The sequence below is a fragment of the Tursiops truncatus genome, chromosome 20 (genome assembly GCF_011762595.2).
Source record: "Tursiops truncatus isolate mTurTru1 chromosome 20, mTurTru1.mat.Y, whole genome shotgun sequence".
Classification (NCBI taxonomy): Eukaryota; Metazoa; Chordata; class Mammalia; order Artiodactyla; family Delphinidae; genus Tursiops; species Tursiops truncatus.
In genome coordinates, this window is record NC_047053.1 from 51,274,824 (window position 1) to 51,294,733 (window position 19,910).

General features: G+C 57.5%; 1 protein-coding gene across 15 annotated transcripts in view; it reads right to left on the reverse strand.

The window, feature by feature from the left end:
• Positions 1-19,910, reverse strand: part of LLGL2 (LLGL scribble cell polarity complex component 2) — a 33,971-nt gene that overhangs the window by 12,976 nt on the left and 1,085 nt on the right. For 12 of the 15 annotated variants that reach the window (XR_004523836.2, XR_004523837.2, XR_004523838.2 and 9 more), the window contains exons 2-3: positions 9,888-9,980; positions 485-582 (exon numbers count right to left, since the gene is read on the reverse strand). Coding sequence is in view for 6 of the 15 variants with exons in the window: in XM_033847425.2 (XP_033703316.1) it covers positions 485-582; positions 9,888-9,962 (173 nt within the window). In the remaining 9 variants the exon portion in view is untranslated. Of the gene's footprint in view, positions 1-484; positions 583-9,887; positions 9,981-10,574; positions 10,663-11,296; positions 13,106-19,910 lie in introns of those variants that run through there. The other 3 variants (XR_004523834.2, XR_004523833.2, XR_012328367.1) reach the window with 3 other exon arrangements.

Genomic DNA, 19,910 nt, shown 5'->3' on the forward strand with positions numbered 1-19,910 from the left:
TGGACCCACTGGACCACGTCCAGCCGCAGGCCAGGGGAAGACTGTCCCCACCAACTAGGAGTCCACTCTCCTCTCCGGTGTGTGTGTGTGTGTGTGTGTGTGTGTGTGTGTGTGTGTGTGTGTGTGTGTGTGTGTGTGTGTGTGTGTGTGTGTGTGTGTGTGTACGCGGGGGGTGTGCAGGGTCGGGGGTAGAATCTGGAAGAGCATCTGGCTTAGCACAGCTCCTCTAACCCAAGGCCACCCCGTCTCTGGTTTGGACTGAGCCCTGAGCCCAGTCTACTGGGGCCCATCCCCGGCCTCCACTTACTGCATTCGGGGCTGACTCCTAAGAGGGTATTTGGAACGTCCCGGGAACAAGAGGGGTCGTCTGCAACTTGCTTTTCTATGGAGAATTAGGGGAGTCCTTCCTGAATCTCACCAATGCCAAGGCCCCTGGCCCTTCCAGGGCATCCCTGGGTGGGAGCTGGGAGAACGGAAAGGATACAGCTTGATGGCTCCAGAGCGGGTGCCGATGGCCAGGATGCGCAGAGAGGGGCTGTAGCCGAGGGCGCTGGGCTGGTGCGGGAAGCCATGCTCCACCGTCTGCAACGAGAACCAGGCAGGCATGGGCCTGTAGACGTGTCCCCTCTGCCCCTCCATGGCCGGGGGCAGGGGGTCAGTGCCGGAGGGAGGAGCCGCAGCAGAGAGCCACCCCCAGCAGGAAGAAGGAATTCAGTCTCGTTCAGGTCCCCACCTGGACCCACCCGGGCCCCACCCTCACTCCATTTCTGACCCGGTCCTTGGCCGTGTGATGCTCCCTGGGAGCGCATTCTCCCGGGACACCGTGCTGGCCCCTTGCTCTCCAGGAACTCTGACCTGGTTCCTCCACCACCCGTACTGTGGGCCACCCACCCAGCCCTCCTGCAGGGGTGCGGGGGAAGCTCTGGGGGGCTGGCACAGGGGAGGCGCCAGGTGGCTCAGGAAGCCCAGCTGCACTGCAGCTCCAGGAGGGGCCCTGGGGTCTGACGGAACCCACAGCTGCCCTTCCCGACTCTGAGCCCCGCGAGGCTCCTCCAGCACTGAACATCTGCTCTGTCTCAAGTGCCTCATTGCCACTATGAGTTCTCTTCCACCATCTTCCCAGGGAGGAAGCTTCTGGAGTGTTGTTGCAGACACATGCCTTGGCTCAGTTCTTCTTATAGAAATAATACACATTGTAGAAAACTTGGAACATATAAAGGAGTTTGAAAAAGAAGACAAAATCACCCACACTCCCCAAACTGGAGTAACCCTTCCTAACAAGGGTGTGTATCCGACTGTAAGCGTGTATGGGCCTATACTTAAAAACAGACACCTCAGAGAAAGACAAATACTGCATGATATCACTTATATGTGGAATCTAAAAAATACAACAAACTAGTGAATATAACAAAAAAGAAGCAGACCCACAGATATAGCGAACACACTAGTGATTACCAGTGGGGAAGGGTGTTAAATTTTTTTTTAGATTTTGGGACTTCCCTGGTGGTCCAGTGGTTAAGACTCGGCGCTTCCACTGCAGGGGGTGAAGGTTCAATCCCTGAACTAAGATCCTGCATGTAGCGCGGTATGGCCAAAAAAAAAGAAATTTTATATATATATATATATATATATATATATATATATATATATATATATATATATAATTTTTAATGTTTTAAATAAAATAAAATAAAAACATATAGGAAAGGACAAAAAAAAAACCCAGAGACCTATCTGGGACCATGCCACATGAATACACATACAGACACATAGCTCTGTGGTCTGTCTTTCCACCTATAGCCAGCCCAGGCTGTTAAAAGCAGTAAAACGACTTTTATTTTTCATTTTCGTCGCACGGTATCGGTATGGCTTGCAGGATCTCAGTTCGCCAACCAGGGATTGAACCCGGGCCACGGGCAGTGCCGAGTCCTAACCACTAGACCACCAGGGAACTCCCTAAAACGACTTTTAAACGGCTGAAGAATATTCCTCAGGGGGAGGTGCCCTAACTCACCAGGCCTCTGTTATTGAACATTTACTTTGTTTTCAGAGGTTTTGTAATTGCCAGTTGCATCGATGACTATTCTTGGGCTCCTATCTCTGCCTGCAACTCAGTATTTCCTTAGGCAGGTGTCCCAGGGGTGGAATTACAGATGAAAGAGGTATGGATTGAGATCGACAAACCATCTTCGGGCAGGTTTTCGGTTGTTTCTCAGTCAGCTAACCCCACTCTGCCCCACCTCATCCAACCCGCCAGGGGATACTGAACCTGTAGAGCTATAGATTCGAGCAGGACAGAGGATGCCAGCCAGCGATTTCAAAGTTTTGTGTTTTTTTTTTTTTTTTTTGCGGTATGCAGGCCTCTCACTGTTGTGGCCTTTTCCGTTGTGGAGCACAGGCTCCAGACGTGCAGGCTCAGCGGCCCTGGCTCACGGGCCCAGCCGCTCCGCGGCATGTGGGATCTTCCCGGACCGGGGCACGAACCCGTGTCCCCTGCATCGGCAGGCGGACTCTCAACCACTGCGCCACCAGGGAAGCCCTGTGTTTTTTTTTTTTAAACCATGGAGACTGCCCTGCAGAAAAAGGGTGTCCCAATGAGGCAGCTCTCCTTAGGCCCAAGGCTCTACTCTGGGCTTCACTTGGCCTCCAAGGAGCAGAAACAGATAAGTCGTGGTGACAGCTGGAGCGCCAGCTTAGCAGACCCAACTGCTTTGCTGCCTGCCTGCCCCCAGGCCAGTGGCTCGCGGAAGAGGGGCCCTGTGCTGGGGTTGGCCCAGGGATGAGAGCTCCAAAGACTGCCTATTCTGGGGACACGTAGGTGTGAGGGCCCCACAGGCTTGGTTCTCTGCCAGGAACACAGTCTGCCCTCCAAATGGCTGTACCTGGAAGGGTCAGCTGGGAGGCAGGGCAGCAGCACACCAGCAGGAGCCTTCCCCCACCCCCGCCCCGGCCCGGCCCGGCCCCCCAGGTTTCTGTTCAGCTATGTCAAAAATGCAGAGCCTGGAAAAGCCTCGGGGAGATAGCAGGGTATCTGGAATGTAAACATTTCCCAGGAAAAGGAGGGCAGGGCTCCTGACTCCGTGTGGGACGAGCTTCCCCAGGAGCCCCCACTAGGCCTTGGCTGGCCCCAGGCTGCTGGGGCCTCGGGAAGTCAGAGGCCCGAGCTCCAGAGAAGGTTCCTGGGATGACAGCCTTCTCCCATCATCCCCAGCAGCCGCAGCTCAGGATCAGCGTCTGGAATTTGGAGGACTCTGGGGGAAACACCCAGCAGGAGCCTGGTGGCCAGCAGGGGCCCAGACCCTGATGTCCAGTACAACAGCCACAAGCCGTGTGTAGATCCTGAGCCCTTGCAGTGTGGCAAGGGCCACAGAGGAACTGAACTTTTAATTTTATTTAATTTCTATTAACTTAAATTCAAGGATGGACCCTTAACTCAGTAATTAGAAAACTTCCCAGGTATGTCCTTGGGTTCCAAAGGAACAGGGGCTGGAGTCAGGCAGACCAAAGCTTTGAATCTCCTCTTTCAACTGTAAATCTTCCAAACTCTAAACATAGATCACATATTCCTAAAGAAAATTTAATGGCCAAATTGAGATGTGCTGTAAGTAAAAAATATACCTTGGTATTAACAACAACAAAAAAATACTAAGAAAAAAGTCTAATATCTATTGACTACATGTTGAAACGATAATATTTTGGATGTACTGGATTAAACAGAATATGTTATCAAAATAATGTTACTTGTTTAAAAAATGTTATAATGCGCTTCTACAACATTTTAAATTACGTATGTCTCATCATATTCCTAGGGGACCGAGGCGCTCCCCTAGACATTTTTACCTCGGGCATCAGCAGGAAAGTCAAGCCAAAGAGAAAACAGTCTGCAGCTTTTTGTCAGGTGCTCAGGCCACACGTTATCCTATCAACTCGCTGGCAGGAAGTTCTCCTAACATCTCACCTGAGTCATACCTGCTGCGGATCAGCTCTTTTCCCTAACCCAGAGGGAGACAAAGGTCAGGCCCATCGTTCAGTCACTCATACTCATTCCTCATTTCTTCAGGGTCCTGAGGACACTGTGCCACCCCCTCACTCCCGAACCACCTTCTTTTCCATAGGCTGGTTTAGAAAGAACAGGAACTGAGTCAGGCCCACGAAACTCAGAATCCCCGATACCGCTTAAAAGGTGACGGGACGAGCTGCTTTGCCTCATTTCACGTGTGGTAACCGGGGTGATGCGAATGACTGCGCTGCGCGGGGCTGTCCTTGGCTCCAACAAGACGAGCCTCAGGACAACCACCTGACCGCCGCTGGAGGGCTCAGCTGGCCTCAAGGCGCACACAAGCCTTGCTTGCCTTCCTTCAAAGGTTCTCCCTCATGCCTTCCTTCAAAGGTTCTCCCTCATTCCCTCATATCCCTCGGGGCATCTTCTCCAAGTTGACCAAGGCTCCCTCAAAAACAAAATAAGGGGAGGGAACTTCATGGTGACCCTGAATGGCTGGGGCCAAGAGGGTGGATTCAAATGTAAATAGCGTGGTGACAGGGGATTCCCCAGGTCCCAGAGGGGAAGCGACCGGGCTTCAACATGCAAATAAGACCCACAATCCCTGAATGAGGCAACATGATATGACGTAAAGCGAGTCATGAGGTCAGGGAACTGGTCAAGAAAGGAGGCGCGGGGACCCCAGGCCAGTTACGAGAGGCCCAGGGGGTCTTGCTGGGAATGAGGAAGGGAGTGATTTGGACATGGGGAGAGAACAGAGGTCAGTTAATTGAGGGGAACGGGGAGGAGCTGGACACCCAGGGCCCCAGAAGCCTGGGGAAGCAGGAAGTTTCCACGAGGCCCCTCTGCCTGCGCTCCGGCTGCCTCCCAAGGTGGGGTGTCCTTCCCATCCCCTGGTTCCCCCTCCCTCCGACTCCTAACAGCCTTTTAAGACGTGGTTCCCCCCACTGGAGCAGCAGGTCCACGTGGACAGGGACCCCTCCGGGCTGGTTTAGGGTTTAGGCACAGTTCCAGGACCCCAGAGCATAGAATGTATCTGACCTCCCTTAAAGAAGGCAGCCCCCGGGGCACAGGAGGTGCTCAGCCCCGGGGGGGTCCTGCTGTGGACTTCCAAGGCACACAGCGACCCCATCAGTCCTCCGCCCAGGACAGCGGGCCCGGGTTCCAGGGCCGGCCCTCCCAGCCAGAGACCCCAGCCGCCTCCAGCTCAGGTTCAAGCTAGGAGGCTGACCAAAGTGGGGTGTCCTCCCCTACCTCCTGAGCTCAGCATCCAGCCTACCTGGCACTGCCCGCACCCTGCTACCTGGCTCAGGTGACCCGTGCCAAGGGAAGAGAGAACAATGAACTCTTTTGACAGAGAGCTGGGAAAGGAGAGATTTCTAGGAGCCGCCAAACTGCAACATTAGCCCGGTGTGGGAGAGAGAGAAAGCCCGTCTGTCTCACACCGGCTCCGGGACCCCATTTCAGGTTCCCGGAAGGGAGAGAGCAAAGGTGGTTTGTCTGAGAGCCAGGGGGCCCTTCGTCCTGCCCCCAGCAAGGGGGAACCCTGTCCAAGATGGAGGGCTGAGAAGTCCCTAGCACTTGCTGGGGGGGCAGGAAGGAAGGCTGCCCAGGGGCACGGGGTGGGAGGGTGTGCAGGGGGTGGGCTGGGGGACAGGGAGGCACTGCCCCGTACTGGGTGTGGTCAGCCCAGATTCCTGGCGGTGGCAGCAACCTGGCCCTCCCTGTGTGGCTGTCACCTGACACCAGGGGCCCAGCCATGCAAAAGCCAAGACCAAACCGCCTGGGCCTGGACGGGGCAGCTGGTCAGGAACACACTGTTTGTTCAGGGCCTGGGGTGGGGGAGGGTGGCCCAGGCAGGAAGGGCGGCCAGCGGGTTTCACCAGGGGAGGCAGGGCCTCGAGGGTATTTTCAAGGAAGGGGTTTTAATTTAACATGAGCTTACGTCCCCTTATCTCCTCGGAGTCACTTCCTCCCTCCTGAGGCGCCCAGTGGGTCCCGCAGTTCCCTCATTTGGTCCTCAGTGGCCCTGCTGGCACTGCCAGCTGACCTCTGTCTTCCCAACAGGCCTGAGGACCCGGCATCCGGCACAGGTGAAGAGATGGAAGGCCGCACCCTGAGGCCACACGGCTGTGGGCAGACGGAACCGGCAGCCGCATCCCCAGCCGGTGCCCCCTCCAGGTACTCAGGCTGTGCAAGCCTGGAGGCCTCAGTTTCCCCACCTGCAGAGTGGGAACAGCGCCCACCTGTGAGTCGTCAGGAGGCTGAGGCGAAGGTGAGGCAGACCCTGTAGGGCATCAGCTGTGTGTGGGTGCCATTCAAAGCAATTTAACTCACTCAGCCCACCAATCTGGGTGTAGGGGTGATTACAACGCCCACTTTACAGATGAGGAAACTGAGGAGCAGAGAGGTTAAGTAACGTGTCTGCAGTCACTCAGTGAGGAAGCAGCACAGCTGGCATCTAGACCCAGGCCGCCTGGCTCCAGGGTCCCCGCCCCAACCACTGCACCACCTGGCCCCTTTGCTGCTTGGCATGGAGCCCCTGGTGAACCGGAGCTGCCCCTCGGACAGTCAGTCCCCAGCAGGGGGTTCAGAGCATCTGTCCACAGACACAGCTCCTTCCCAGGTACCGAAGCCGAAGAAACAGGACGTGCTGCTCTCGGCCCGCCGGGGGCCATGTCCCTGCTCTCTCTGAGGCACCTCGCTTGGTGCGGGTATCAAGGAGTTGGGCCAGATGGTACTGGAGGGAGAGGCCCAGCTGGTGTCTGCGAGCCTCTTGGACTGGCCTATGATGGTGCCACCGTCCCACCTCCCAGCTCACTGCCCTGCAGACCGGCACTTCCGGGATGGACACTGCCTGCTTCCCCAGACGTGAGGCTCTGAGCTCCAGCTCTGTGTATCCCACTGTCTGCTGGGACCCGCCCTCACCTGAGGGTGCCGAGATTCTCCACACTGAACCTCGAGCCAGATACATTCACAGAGCCGTGCTGATACTGGAACCACGAGCCACTTAGGCCCTTCAACTCACACACTAACTCGTTTAATCCTCACACCAACACTGTGGGGTGGCTGCTGTTACCCTCTCCACTTAGAGATGAGTGACTTGTCCAAGGTCACCCAGCTGGTGAACCCAGGCAGTCAGGTGCCGAGGTTGGCGCCACTCACCCCTGGGCAAGACTGCCTCTCGATAAGTGGACGATCATAATTGTTGCTATTCTGTCAGAATCGAATGCATCACTTTCCTCAACCCTGCTCCTCGCCCCTCCTGGGCTCCCCAACCCAGGGGGTGGCATCACTGCCCAGCCAGGATGCAGGACAGCTGCCTCCCTTCCCTCCTACGCTCCGTCTATCACAAGGTCTCATCAACCTCTCGCCCTAAATAAGCCCTCAACCAGGGGCTATTTCACTGGCCAGGGGACACTGGGCAGCGTCTGGAACAGTTTTGGTTGTCATGTCTTGGGGAGGCAGGGCCAGGGATGCTGCTAAACAGCCCCACAACTCAGTGGGCCCCAAAGGCCCCAAATGTCAACGGTCAAGCCCTGCGCCCCAACCCCACTGCTGGGCCCCAGTCAGTCAATGCAACGTCTCCTAAGTGCTCTGAGCTTACCTGCTCCTGACTGAAAGGTAGGGGAAAAAAAAAAAAAAGGTCCCAGAGCTACCTCCTCTAAGTCATAAATGAGATCGCTCACTCCCCTGCTCAAAACTCACCAGGCTCTGGCGTGTCAGACCCAGATTCCCAGGTTCCAGCCTCCCTTGATCCCACAGCTGACCTCACAGCCAGGGGGCCGGGGCAGGGCTGGCGTGGGTAGGACCACCCAGGCTCCCAAACCTTCCAGGATCTGGACTCACCCTCCAAGCCCAACCCTTCGGGCTCTACCATTCACCCAGAACCTAGATGAGATGAGTCTAAGCCCCACCCCTCCCCAACAGCCCCCCCAAGACGTTCCCCTCCCAGGAAGTGGAATTTTAGACCATCAGCCCCCTTCCTTCCACCAGACTATAAATGTCCTGGAGGGCAGAGGTCTTGTCTGAGATTCCCACAGCCCCAGCGCTGGGCTGTGTAGGTACTCAGTGCCTGTCTCTTGGAAGTGAATGGGAGGAAGAAGGAATTCCAGGAGCCTCCCCTCCCCAGCCAGGCCTGGGGGTGGGGCAGTCCAGTCTGGGGGCACGGGGTGGAGGGGGAGGCATGATTCTTCTGCCCCAGCCCCACCCCAGCCCCACCCTGCTGCTGCACAGTTGGAACTTGGGGCGGGGGTTCATCCCTCTTCACTGAGCCTGTCTATCCGGTTTCCACTGGAATTGGCCACCTTTTTGGGGTGTGAGATCCCAGCATCATCAAGGGCAATGGAAGGCGACAGGGGTCACCCAGGCGCCGAGGCAGATGCTGAGGTTCTGAGACCCACACCCAACACCCATGGGCTGCTCCCTTGTAAGTGAGAATGGCAGGCCGCAGGGGCCCAGAGATCCCCCATTCATAACATATGCACGCCCACATCCCAAGGCCCAAAAGCCGTGCCCACAGCTTCCTTCCCCCAGTGGGAGGAGGTGTTCATTTAGGGAAGCCCTGATCCCAGAGGCAGTAGCCTCACAGCCACAGGTCAAGAAAATCAGAGGAAACCGGCAGAGCAGGTTGGGACCCTGACTCGCCTCGAACAAGCCCCCGGGAGCTCTCTCTCCCTGGCAGGCAGGCAGCCCCTGAAAACAGCACCTGACACTCCTGGACCACTGTGCTTAGCACGTCAATGATCTAATTCCGTGTAATCCTCACAGCAAGCCTACGCAATGGGTGACGGGCACAGGGTCATCCAGCTTCTAAGTGGCTAAGCTGGATTTGAAGCCCACCCGTCAGCATGTCCTGGAGGGGTCCTGGGACCCCCGAGGGGAAGAGCATCTTGCTGCTCCCCTTCCTGCAGTCCACCTTCCAGGGTGGAGGGAAGCTGAGGCACGGAGGCCAAGGGCCTAGATCAAAGCAGAGGTGAGAGGAGCGAATTGCCCCGAACCGGCTGCGGATTGCTAGGTGGCCTCGGAGCTCATAAACCACCCTGTGTTCCTTCCCTTTTACAGGCCAGCCCCCAGGGAAGCCCCATGATCGTGGGTAAGAGGACACCCGCCTGGGGGGCCTTAGGAGCAGGTGTGGAGCTGGGGTGGTCAAATGCCAACCCCCACCCCCACCCCCCGCCGACACCTTCTCCCAGGTGCCTCTCCCCACTCACCCAGGCCTACAGCCGGCCAGAAGGAATTATGTGTTCTGCCTGCAGGGAAAGCTGTGTTTTCCTTCGAGGGTAATTTGAGGAGGGAGGGAACGGCCATGGCCTGTGGCCCCAGGGCTCCAAGGAAACTGGCATCACAGGAACATCTTATACTTCGCAGGGTTCAACGCACTTTCACCTTTCCCGGCCCTAGGCCTGCTCCATAACCCCGTGAGGAGGGAGGCAGGACAGGTTGTTTTACCCCCATTTTACAGGTGGGGAAAACTAGGCTGGAAGAGGCGGGGTGACCTGCAGAGGTCACACAGCCAGCGAGAGACATGGGACAAGGAGCGCTGACTCCTGGGCGTCCTGTCACCCTTTCCCAGGAAAGCCTCTAACCAGACCCCATTTCCAAAATCCAGTTCCCAGGAGGCATAGCAGGCAGTGCCAAGTAAGTACCTTAGTCCAGGTAAAAGCGACCCCGGCGCCAGCCCCAGCCTGTGGGGAGGGTGATACCTTTTGTTTGTTTGGCCACGCAGCGCAGCTTGCGGAACCTTAGTTCTCCAACCAGGGATCGAACCCGCGGCCTCGGCAGTGAGAGCGTGGCGTCCTAACCACTGGACCGTCAGGGAATTCCCTGGGCGCGTGACACCTTCGTGCCTGCCGTAAACGCCCAGCCGGCCCTCCGCTCCCCTTACCTTGTTAAACTGGAAGAGGTCCCGCTTGAGCCTCTCCCTCGCAGGGTCATGTCCCGGCCTCAGGAACCTCCTCATCTTGCTGCGCGCAGCCCCCTGGGGAAAGGGGGGCAGCTGCTGAGCACCGGCCAAAGGAGGCCCGGCACCCCAGAGCCCGACCCGGCGCCCAGGCCCACTCGCCCAGCTTAGGCAGCCTCTCCCCAAGCACGGCAGGCGGCCGCCCCCGGGGCCGGGCCAGCTTCACCCTCGGCTTCCCCACGCCTCACGCCCCACCCGTGGAGCGCGGTTCCCTGAGAGGAAACCGGAGGGAGCTCTGGACCTGGAGGCCGGAGCTGGTTAATGCTCTGACGCTTGCTCCCGGCCACCTGTGGCCTAATAAAGCCAACAGGAGAAGCCGGGGGAGGAAGCCATTTAGCCCGGCTTTATGGGAACAAGGAGGGCCAGAGGCCCTGAGGTTTTAAAGCTTAATTGTTAACCTGTTTTCTGAAAAACCATAAAACTCTGGCTAAACAGAAAGGGCAACTTCACAAGCCGCTGTCTCCAGAGCCGGCTGGAAGGTGGGAACGCAAAGGCTGTCCACCTGGGCTCCCAGATCAGAACCCCGATGGGGGAGGGGAAACGCGCCGACAACTCCAGGCCAGGGCCCAGCAGAACTCCCTGGGGTGGGGGTGGGGGCTGGGGTCTGCACACCTGGGCAGATGCTTCCTTCTAACTTCAGGGAAGGCTCTCCAGCAACTCTGGGCTTAGGCTGCTCCCACCCGCCACAGCCGTCCAGAACCTGAGTGAGTGAGGTGCAGAGCACACAGTCGGGGGGTGCTGGCCCACCCCACCCCACAGCGGGGGAGCTGGGTCCGCCCCCACGGCTGCTGGGGGTCTCTCTCTGGAAGCCCAGGCTTCCAGGCTGCCCCACCTCCCACCCTCAGCTCTGGCTCTCCAGTTCCAGCTCCCCTGGGCTCTGATGGGGTGTGCTCGGAAAGGCTCCCTTTCCCAGGGGCCCAGTGGAGAGTAATCAGGGGAGAAATCTGCTCCCAATAGAGAAGCCAGCCCCAGGCCCCCAACTGTCCTCCCACCGTAGAATGCATTCCCAGCCCAGGGGGAACTATTTCTGGCTCATCCTTGGGGGAAGCGGGTGGGATCACATGTGCTCCAGCTTCCGGCTTCCAGGAGCACAACCTCCCACTGACCACAGGACACCAAGGCCCGTCCTCGGAAACACAGGGGCTCAGGCCCACCCTGGAAATGGCTCCATTCACGCCTGACACTATAAGGGAAGGAGGCAGAGCCAGCCCCTGCCCTGCAGGAGCTTACTCTGGGGTAGGGGCAGGTAAAGACAGGACAGTGCACAGTGCCGGGTACCCTGATGGGGGGGCACAGGGGCATCTGGCCCAGACCCGGCAGCAGGAGTGTCCTACCGGAGAAGAAGGAGGTTAAGCTGAGACCCGAAGGATGCCCTGAAGCTTCTGGCTTCTTGAAAGGTGACAAAAATTAACCGTCAGGCCAGACTTCGCGTATGAATGGACCCCGGCAGGCACGTGCGGGGCAGAGTTGGAGGGAATTTCTGGCAGAGAGGCATGTCCCAGGGCAATCCAAACATCTCCAGCTGGGAACAGGCGGAGACCAGCCCTCTGAACGCCTCACCTTCTGGGGACAGTGAAAAGGCCACCACTTGTGAGAGGGCTGGAGAGGAGAGGTCTGTGCCTTCACATTTTGGGGGAGCCAGAGCAGAACGGGGAGCCCCACTTCTCCAAGGAACAGCAGGTAGTCGGGAAACTCCCAGGTGCTCACTTGACCCGAGGCCCCGCAGTGGGTTCAGGGAACAAACACGGGAAAGTCCCGGAGGCTCCTGGGCCTGGGAGTGAAAACAGACTCGGGGCCTGCAGCGACCTCGGCCTCCTGGACAAACAGCTGGGCTGGTGGCCTCGCATTCCAGCCATGGGGGAGGGTAGCACCAGCTCATCAACCTGCCACCCCAGGCTCCTGGCGATGCCCCGTCTCCCTCTCCCGGCCCAGGTCACTGGGTCAGAAGCCAGAGGAGGCTGGGAGGGACGCCCTGGAGGAGGAAACGGGCCTGCAGACTCCAGGGAGAGGCCACCCTGGGCTCTGCCCCGGGGACCCTCTCAGCCTGCAGGGTGGGGACAAGCGGGCACAGTGCCATCTGTGCCAAGGACCCACAAAGGCTCAAGGGTGACACCGCCCAGGCCCAGGGGCAGACGTGCAGGTAGGAGGGAGGGAGACAGGATGCGGAGCTGGGTGGGAGAAAGCCCCACTCGGGGAGGGAGGGCGGGCACTCCATCCACCCGGCTGCCCCTTGGAGCCCCTGCTGCCTACCAGGCACTGAACCAAACCTTTGTGCGTTAGAACAAGGTACACCTAAACCTCATCCTGGATGCTTGTTCTCCTTCCAGAAGCCTCCCTGGAAGGTGAGCGGAACATCCCCACGCGGCAGACATGGAAAGAAGACCACAGAAGCTGGGCAACTCATCCAATCCCTAAGAAGGTACCAACAGAACTGAGATTTGACCCCAGGTGTGGTGAACTCCCCAATCTTAGGTCTCTGGGAGGCAGCAAAGGATGCACAGACAGGACAGAGGATGCCTAGTTACAGCCGTGCAGTTCCAAGGCGCAGACACATGCAGACACACACACTCCCACATGCCTTCAGCTCAGAGCCAAGCAAGCAGTGTGGGTCCTGGCCTCTGGTGAGGTCTGGCTGGGCAGAGCCGGGGGCCCTTGCCTGGACCTGCCACTCATTCCAGCCGGGGGCTGGAACACCACTGGCCTGGGGTGACGGAGCCAGGACCTTCAGCGTAGCTCCCAGTACAGAAAAGCTGCCCATGTCAAGGCATAAAAAAGTACCATCCCTTCTTGAAGGCGGACAGGTCTGGGACTGGCTGGACTTACCTCCAAGCAAACCCTCAGCTCCACTCACCCCAGGCAAGAGGTTCTCTGCGGAGAAGCTTCAGGAACCTGGGCCTGGAGCTCCCTGGTGTGGAACAGATCCTACCTACTCAACCCACTCCTGACGGGGGCGGGGAGACATAAGGGAAAGAGCCCAGGGCTTGGGACCCACAGCCAGGGCTCAAGCACCACAGCTCGGCTCCTCCAAGCTGGGTGGCAGCTCCTCGAGGTCCGGAGAGCTTGTCTGCTGCAAGCAGTGGGAGCAACGGCAGAAGCCATTGCCTGGCGCGGAGCAAACACTGTCTGAGGACCGGGCATACGACCGTGACAGACAAGATCCTCCAGCTCACCAAGCTTATATCCTGGCAGGGGAGCGCGATGACTAAGAGGTACACAAATCAGTCAGCGGGACGGTTTCAGAGAAAGCTCAGAGCCTACAAGAAAATAAGGGAAGATGCTCAGCTCGAGTGACCAGGGTTTGGTGGTCAGGATTCAGCGAACCTTCCCGAGTCTGGGTCTGCGCGTTTGCCGTTCCTTCTGCCTGGGGTTCTTTTCCTCCAAATACTCACGAGCCTCCCTCCCTCGCCTCCACTGCAACGTGCGCACGCTGAATGAACGAACAGAGGTGATAATACCTCCACCCAGTCCTGAATGGTAGGAAGTGGTCAGCCCGCGGGAGGATTCGGGGCAGGGCGTGTCAGGCAGCAGGCTTCCGTGCAAGGAGGGATGACATGGGTCGGAAGGGGGGCCTGGTGGGCCACAACAAAGAGCTTCAGTTTGACTCTACTGGGAACCCCCTGACAGTCCTGGGCAGGGGCCTGATGTGGTCCGCCCTCCCCTCCCCCACCCCACGTCCCCTTCTGCTTGGCCCTGTGTCCATCTCCTCAGCCCCGCACCAGCCCCATTCACTGTGGTCTCCGTGCTTTCGTCTCCACGTTTCTCTCTGACATAACCTTGCCCCTCAAGCAGCATACAAAAAATCACCTTCCCAAAATCATCTCCCCCTGACCCCATCCGGACCACGTTCACCGTGCTCCCTCAGCGCTCGACTGTGCCTTATGCTAAAATGATGCCTAAAACCACTGTGGACTCGGGCACTCGTCTAGCTCTGTGGACGGTCTCCCCCGCCTTGTCGTACTTGTCATTAAGCTGCTAGGAAAAATCAGAAGCAACCTAAGCGGCCAACAACAGGGGGCAGGTGAAGGGTGCTCAGCCCGACGATGGAACGGGTACAGTCGTGAAAAGGGCAGGAGACGATGGCCACGGAAACATATGTCCAATGTATCCAAGAGTCAGGTAGAGTCTTAAAAATATTTACATAAGTCGACAACACAGTGGAAGGGTTATGGGATTACTGGTGATGCTTCTTCTTCTTTCTGTTTATCTGCCTCCCAGGCAGGGAAAATAAGAGGATCACACGGGAGGGGCCCAGGTCCTGGTCAGGTGTGAGGGCGGCCCTGCGCTCACAGTTGGCACTCAGTCCTGCTGGGGGATCGCTCCTGCCCTGCCCACGGCTATGGACACCAAATGGGCACAGAGGCAGGGAGTAGACAGGTGGGTGGAACCAGCTGTGTGGCCTCATGTTTCAGGCGCCCCTGGTCCGGGGCGAAAGGATGTTACTGCTTTGCAGGCTATGACGGGTGAGGCGGCTGTGAGCCTCAACAGGAAGGCCTGGGAGGAGCTGGCAAGCTCTCAGGTGCTGTATTCTTCAATGCCGCTTTTGCCGTGAGGGATGTGGGGTAAGAGAGTTCAGGGGCCCCCCAGGCTGAGAAGCCCCCCAAGTCTGACACCAAGAAGGGTCTGAGGCAAAGACTGGGGAAGGAAGGAGCTCCGAGGGTCCCGGCTTCCTGCGCTGGGGGTGCCACCTGGCTAGAGCACAACCCGTGCCGGGGGCGCTTCCTGAGAAGAAACACTTTCTCCATCCGCTGAACTTCTAAAGATTGCCCAACCTCGGCCTCCATTCCTGTCCACTGCGCCCTCCGTCCGTGTCCAGACCTACCTCTGAGCCGCCCTCCCTGCTCTGCCGGGCTCTCTGGTCCCTCGGTGGTGGGGCGGGGGGGCGCGTAGGGTACAGGGCTGGCTGGGCCATGAGGCTTGCTGACCTGTGGCTGATTCGTACTCATTCTCCCCACAGGTCTGTGCCGCGTGCGTGGAGCTGGCCTGAAGAGTCCCCCGCGGGCAGCTGACCTGGCGATTCCCTTCGCTCTCACTGCTCTAATCACCCAACACTGTTGCCCGCCAGTGAAACATACCAGGGCCTAGAATTGGTCTCCCCACACCCTGATGCCCACCCTGGAAAAAAAAGGAGAGCTGCGTACTTGGCAACAGGCTAGCCAATTCACACCCTGTCTTCCCTTCCCATCCTCTGCACAGACCCTGTGGCAGGGACGCACATAGACCCTGCCCCCACCCCTGCATCTCAGGAGCTCAGGGCAGAGACCAGTGGAGGCAGAGAAGAAATAAGTGCAGGCGAGTGGGCTTGTCTTGTCTCCCCGCTCTAAGCAGCAGGTCTGATTGTGTCACAGGGAGGAAGACGGGGGTCCCCAGAGCAGACGGCTCATCCCACGCTGGCCCTGTTTGGGGTGCCTGGGCTAATCTATCCCCAGGAGACCAAGGCTTGGCCAAGCTGCGTCAGCCTGTGCTGGAGGTGTGTGATGGGCCAGCCCCCTAGAAGGTCCCTCCACAGCCTGGGCATTTCCACTGAGCTGCTAAGAGAGGCTACATCCGGAAGCAGGACTCTGGACATCTCAGGCCCACGGGAGAGAAGGCTCTTGGGGCCACACTAGCACCTGCTCGTGTTCACGATCTCCGGGAGCACGCACGGCACGAGGCGCAGTCGCAGGCTCCCCTCTGCTCGTGCTTCCCACGGCCGGCTGCTGCTAAGCTGCCCTCCCTTCCCCGACATCCTGCGTGTAGCTTTGGCCTCCGTCCGCCGGGTGTGAGTTCGCCCCTGCACCTCCCACGGCGGGGAGTGCTAAGAGAGGGCTGTAAGCAGCTGGGGCAGCTGCTGACCCTTGGGCACCTGTCCGTCCCAACTCAGATGCCCACGGCTGCTTTGCCAGCGCCTGAGTTATCCTGGGAAGCCCAATCTCCCAGAGGCACTGGGCAGCCCCTGGCCAGCAGCTTAGCAACCAAACCTTGGCAGAAAGGGCACCTCTGTGGAGGTGGGACTAGAACACCGAGAGCGAGGGGGTGGGAACCACAGAATGGTTGTCGCTGTTGTTGTTAGGTAATGAAAGGGATTGAGAGGGACTGTGGCCAGATGCTACTTGAAGCACTTTGCAAGCATCATCTCATGTAATTCTTACAATTACTTACGAAATAGCCAATTCTGAGAGCTATGGAGCCTGGGCAGTAAGAGTCCACGTCCCAGTCTGAACGCCAGCCAGGCTGCAGACCGTCTGCTCAGTTCAAGCCTCCCTCCCAGGACAAAGGGGCTCACCAAGAGCAGGCTGGATGGGACCACCTGGGGTCAGCAACTAGAGCCTGACCTGGCCCTCCACCCCTCACTGTCCGTCCCACGGAGCCACAGGCCAGTCCCACAGCCCTGGGAGGGCCCTCCTGCCACCCCCAGGCTCTTCCTGCAGGGTGAGTGGGAAGTCGGAATGCGTGCGTCCTCCCCACGTCCCCATCCTGGGGGCCTCGGTCCCCTTCTGCAATCCAACACCAGACTCTCTCCAGGGAAGTGACAGACTGGATGTGGTCAAGCACAAGGAAAAGCAAAGCAGTTCTGGGGAGAACACTGACTACTTGCCCGGGGTGGGCGTGGGTGGGGGTGGGCAGGCTGCCTGGCTCATCCCATCAAGCTCCATCCCACGGCCTCCGACTTGCCTCAAGACGTGAACGGCTGACCCAAGCAGCTTCCAGGCTATGTCATCTCCAGGAGGGAGGAACCGGGCCCCACCTGACCTGTCCATGGTTGCATCTCCAGTGCTTAGTGCCCTCACACCTGAGAGGCACCCAGCATTTACTTAAAGAACTCCCTCACCTCCTGCAAGTCTGTGCTGAAATGTGACCTTTTTGACGAGGCCCATCCTGACCACTGTTTAAAGTTGCAACCTGCCCCCCTCCCAAGGGGTCTTGATCCCCGGCTTTAGTTCTTACTCTATAGCTCGTATTGCCTTTTAACAGATTATTTACTACCTACGCTCATTTCCAGTCACTCACGCTTCCCATCCTTTAGAATTTGAGTCCTGTGACGGCAGAGACCTTTGCTTGGTGCCAGGATTAGGCCTGGTGTCTAAACCACACCGCACATACAGAGGCACCAATAAATACTTGTTGAATAAATGAACAGCTGGGACTGAATGGGGATCAGGTAGGCAAAGGTGTTCTCCAGTCAGGAGCCGCTGACCCTCAAGAGTACTGGGCTGGGGCCCCACGGGGTCCTCAGGGAACTTCCCCGTCCTGTTCTCAAGTCTCTGACCAAGGCCAGGGCCGTGTGCCTATCACGCCTGACATCCTGCTTGGGGATACCTTACAGGTCCTGCCTCAGCCCCAGGCTCCAGGAGACCCAGCTCCTTGGCAAGTAGAGCCAACAATAACATTATTTACTAGAATCAAACAGTCCTGTACCCAGTCCCTCTCATCAAACCCTGGGAACACCGAGGCAGGTGTCTCGAGAAAAGTCTCCTGTCTCTGCTGAATTCCTGAAGGGCACAGTCAGGTATCTAGCAGCTTCCCTGTCCCCACGCCCAGAGGAGCCTCTCCTAGCTCACAAGAATTCACTGTGGTCCCTGGGAAGGGGAAGGGGAAGGAGTGGGGTGACTCTTCAAAGGACCAGTTTCCTCTGAGAGGCAGGGCGGGGAGGGAAGGCCACCCCCAAGGGAGCTGGGCAAGCCCCATGCTGACAGGGCACAGGGAGAGGAGGCTTTCCCGGGGGATCCTAGGGAGCCAGGGCTGGAGAAGAGCGAACAGTACTGGTGGCCCTACTGGGGGACGCCCATCTTCCATCCCATACCCCACTTTCTCCCTGAAAACTACTCCTGGGCAGGGGAAAACGAAGTTGCCAAACAGATCTGGCATGCCTCAGGAGACCCAGGGGGAGCCCTGATAGTGATATCGCCTGGTGAGATAAGAAGGCCTCTCCGAGCTGAGTACTCAGGATAAGTGAGTCCAGGCAGCCAGTGCTCTTCAAGGCAGCCAACCCAGGAGCAAGGGCCATTGGCTTCTCAGGCCTCCACCCTGGCCCCCGATCCAGGTGTCTCAAAAGCTGCCTCTGCACGTCAGGAAGGACCCCCTTCACGGAACACCACATGGCCCCTGGAGATGCTTGCCAGGGATGCTCAATGTCTCCAATGCGGTAGATAGGGGGGTCACAGACTGATGGCAGAGAAGCCAAACTTTCCAGCTCCGTGTACCATTTTCTCTATGGGAGGGAGGGTCCTGGGGCCAGGAAGTCCTGGCAGGAGAGGATACCCCTTCCCTAAATGAGGTTGAAAGGAGGCACTGTGGAGTTCACAGAAAATCTCCTTAATTACAACAGAGCAGTGCAGGAATGTGCTACCCCAACCTATCCGCCCACCGGGGTGCAGAATGTATACAGCCAAGCCTTCCCCCGAGCAGAAAGCAAAGCAGATTAGATTGTACACACACACTCCTCCCAGGAAAGGCCTGCCAGCGGGGGTCCGGCCGTTAGGACTCACTCCTGGCTTTTCCAAGGAGTCCCAAGGGCCCCTGGAACCCGAAGTGAGGTTAGGAGAGGCCACTGCCGTCTACCTCTGCTCTCCAAGGAGCAACATCCTCATTCTAAAAGTTCTGATCTCCAGAGGCTTTCAGAAATCAGGATATCTGGACAGAGAAGCCAAATTCCCTCACAACCCGTCAGGCACATCCGAAAGGCCCAGGCATCTGCCCAAGTTCCCGCAAGTGACCACGCTCTGTATGCTTCGTGGGGACGCTAAGCAGCCCACCCTCACCTGGCGCCAGCTATGTGCCAGGCCACACGTGTTTATGACGTTTTTCACCCTCTCGTCAACAACTGTAAAAACAAGGCTTGCTGAGGTTTGGTTAAGTGACAGAGCCAGGGTCACCCAGCAAGAAACCGGCAAGGCACAATTCAAAACTACACCTGAGTCGAAAGACACTTAAAAAACTTAATGAGCACTATATCTGAGGAAAGACCGTGAGGCTCGAGAGAGAAGTTGTTTTCTGTCTTATTTTACACTTTCTAAAACACTTCATTTGCCCCAGTGGGCTCCTATTACCTTTTTTATTTTTTAAACCAATGGGGTCAGCTGGGATTAAGGGCCTTTTTCTTTCTTTTAATGCTACTGTGCATTAAAGCGCTACTAAGTGCTAAGTCACTAAGTGATTAAAATTATATTAATCTGGAACTTCCCTGGTGGCGCAGTGGTTAAGAATCCACCTGCCAATGCAGGGGACACGGGTTCGATCCCTGGTCTGGGAAGATCCCACATGCCGCAGAGCAACTAAGCCCGTGCGCCACAACTACTGAGCCCGCGTGCCTACAGCCTGAGCTCTGCAACAAGAGAAGCCACTGCAACGAGAAGCCCGTGCACCAACAAACAGTAGCCCCCGCTCGCCACAACTAGAGAAAGCCCACACACAGCAACAAAGACCCAGTGCAGCCAAAAATAAATAAATAAAAAATATAAATTAAAAAAAATTATATTAATCTGCTGCTAAAGGGGATACTCCATTGCCTCAAGGAAAAGTAGGGATGCAGGATGACCCCAGACCTTGGAAACACTGCCCAGTGGCTCCCACAGACAGTGGCCCAGTCTAACTTCAGAGAATAGGAGCAAGCACTGGTCAGAGCCCCCAGAGCTGGGTTTGAGCCCTCACTGACATAAGTGAGCACTGGGGGCAGATAGTTGAAGAAAACCAAATCTGAATCCCCTGTGCATAAAATAAAGAGGTTGGACCATTCCCATGCTTCAGCTCACGAAGACCCAGACTGTTCCTCAGAAGCCACTTCTGACTTTGGCTTCCCCTGGGCTGGGCCAGGGCTTTTCTGTTCTGCTGCTCTATTCCTCCCACCTGGGGTTTCCTGTCTCCCTGACACACTCCTCCTCTCCCTGCTCAGAATGCCCTCTGCAGCCTGACAGGACCTTGAGTTGTAAACTCTGCAGAGGCTCCCTAGAGCCCAGGTTAAGACGCCCTGCA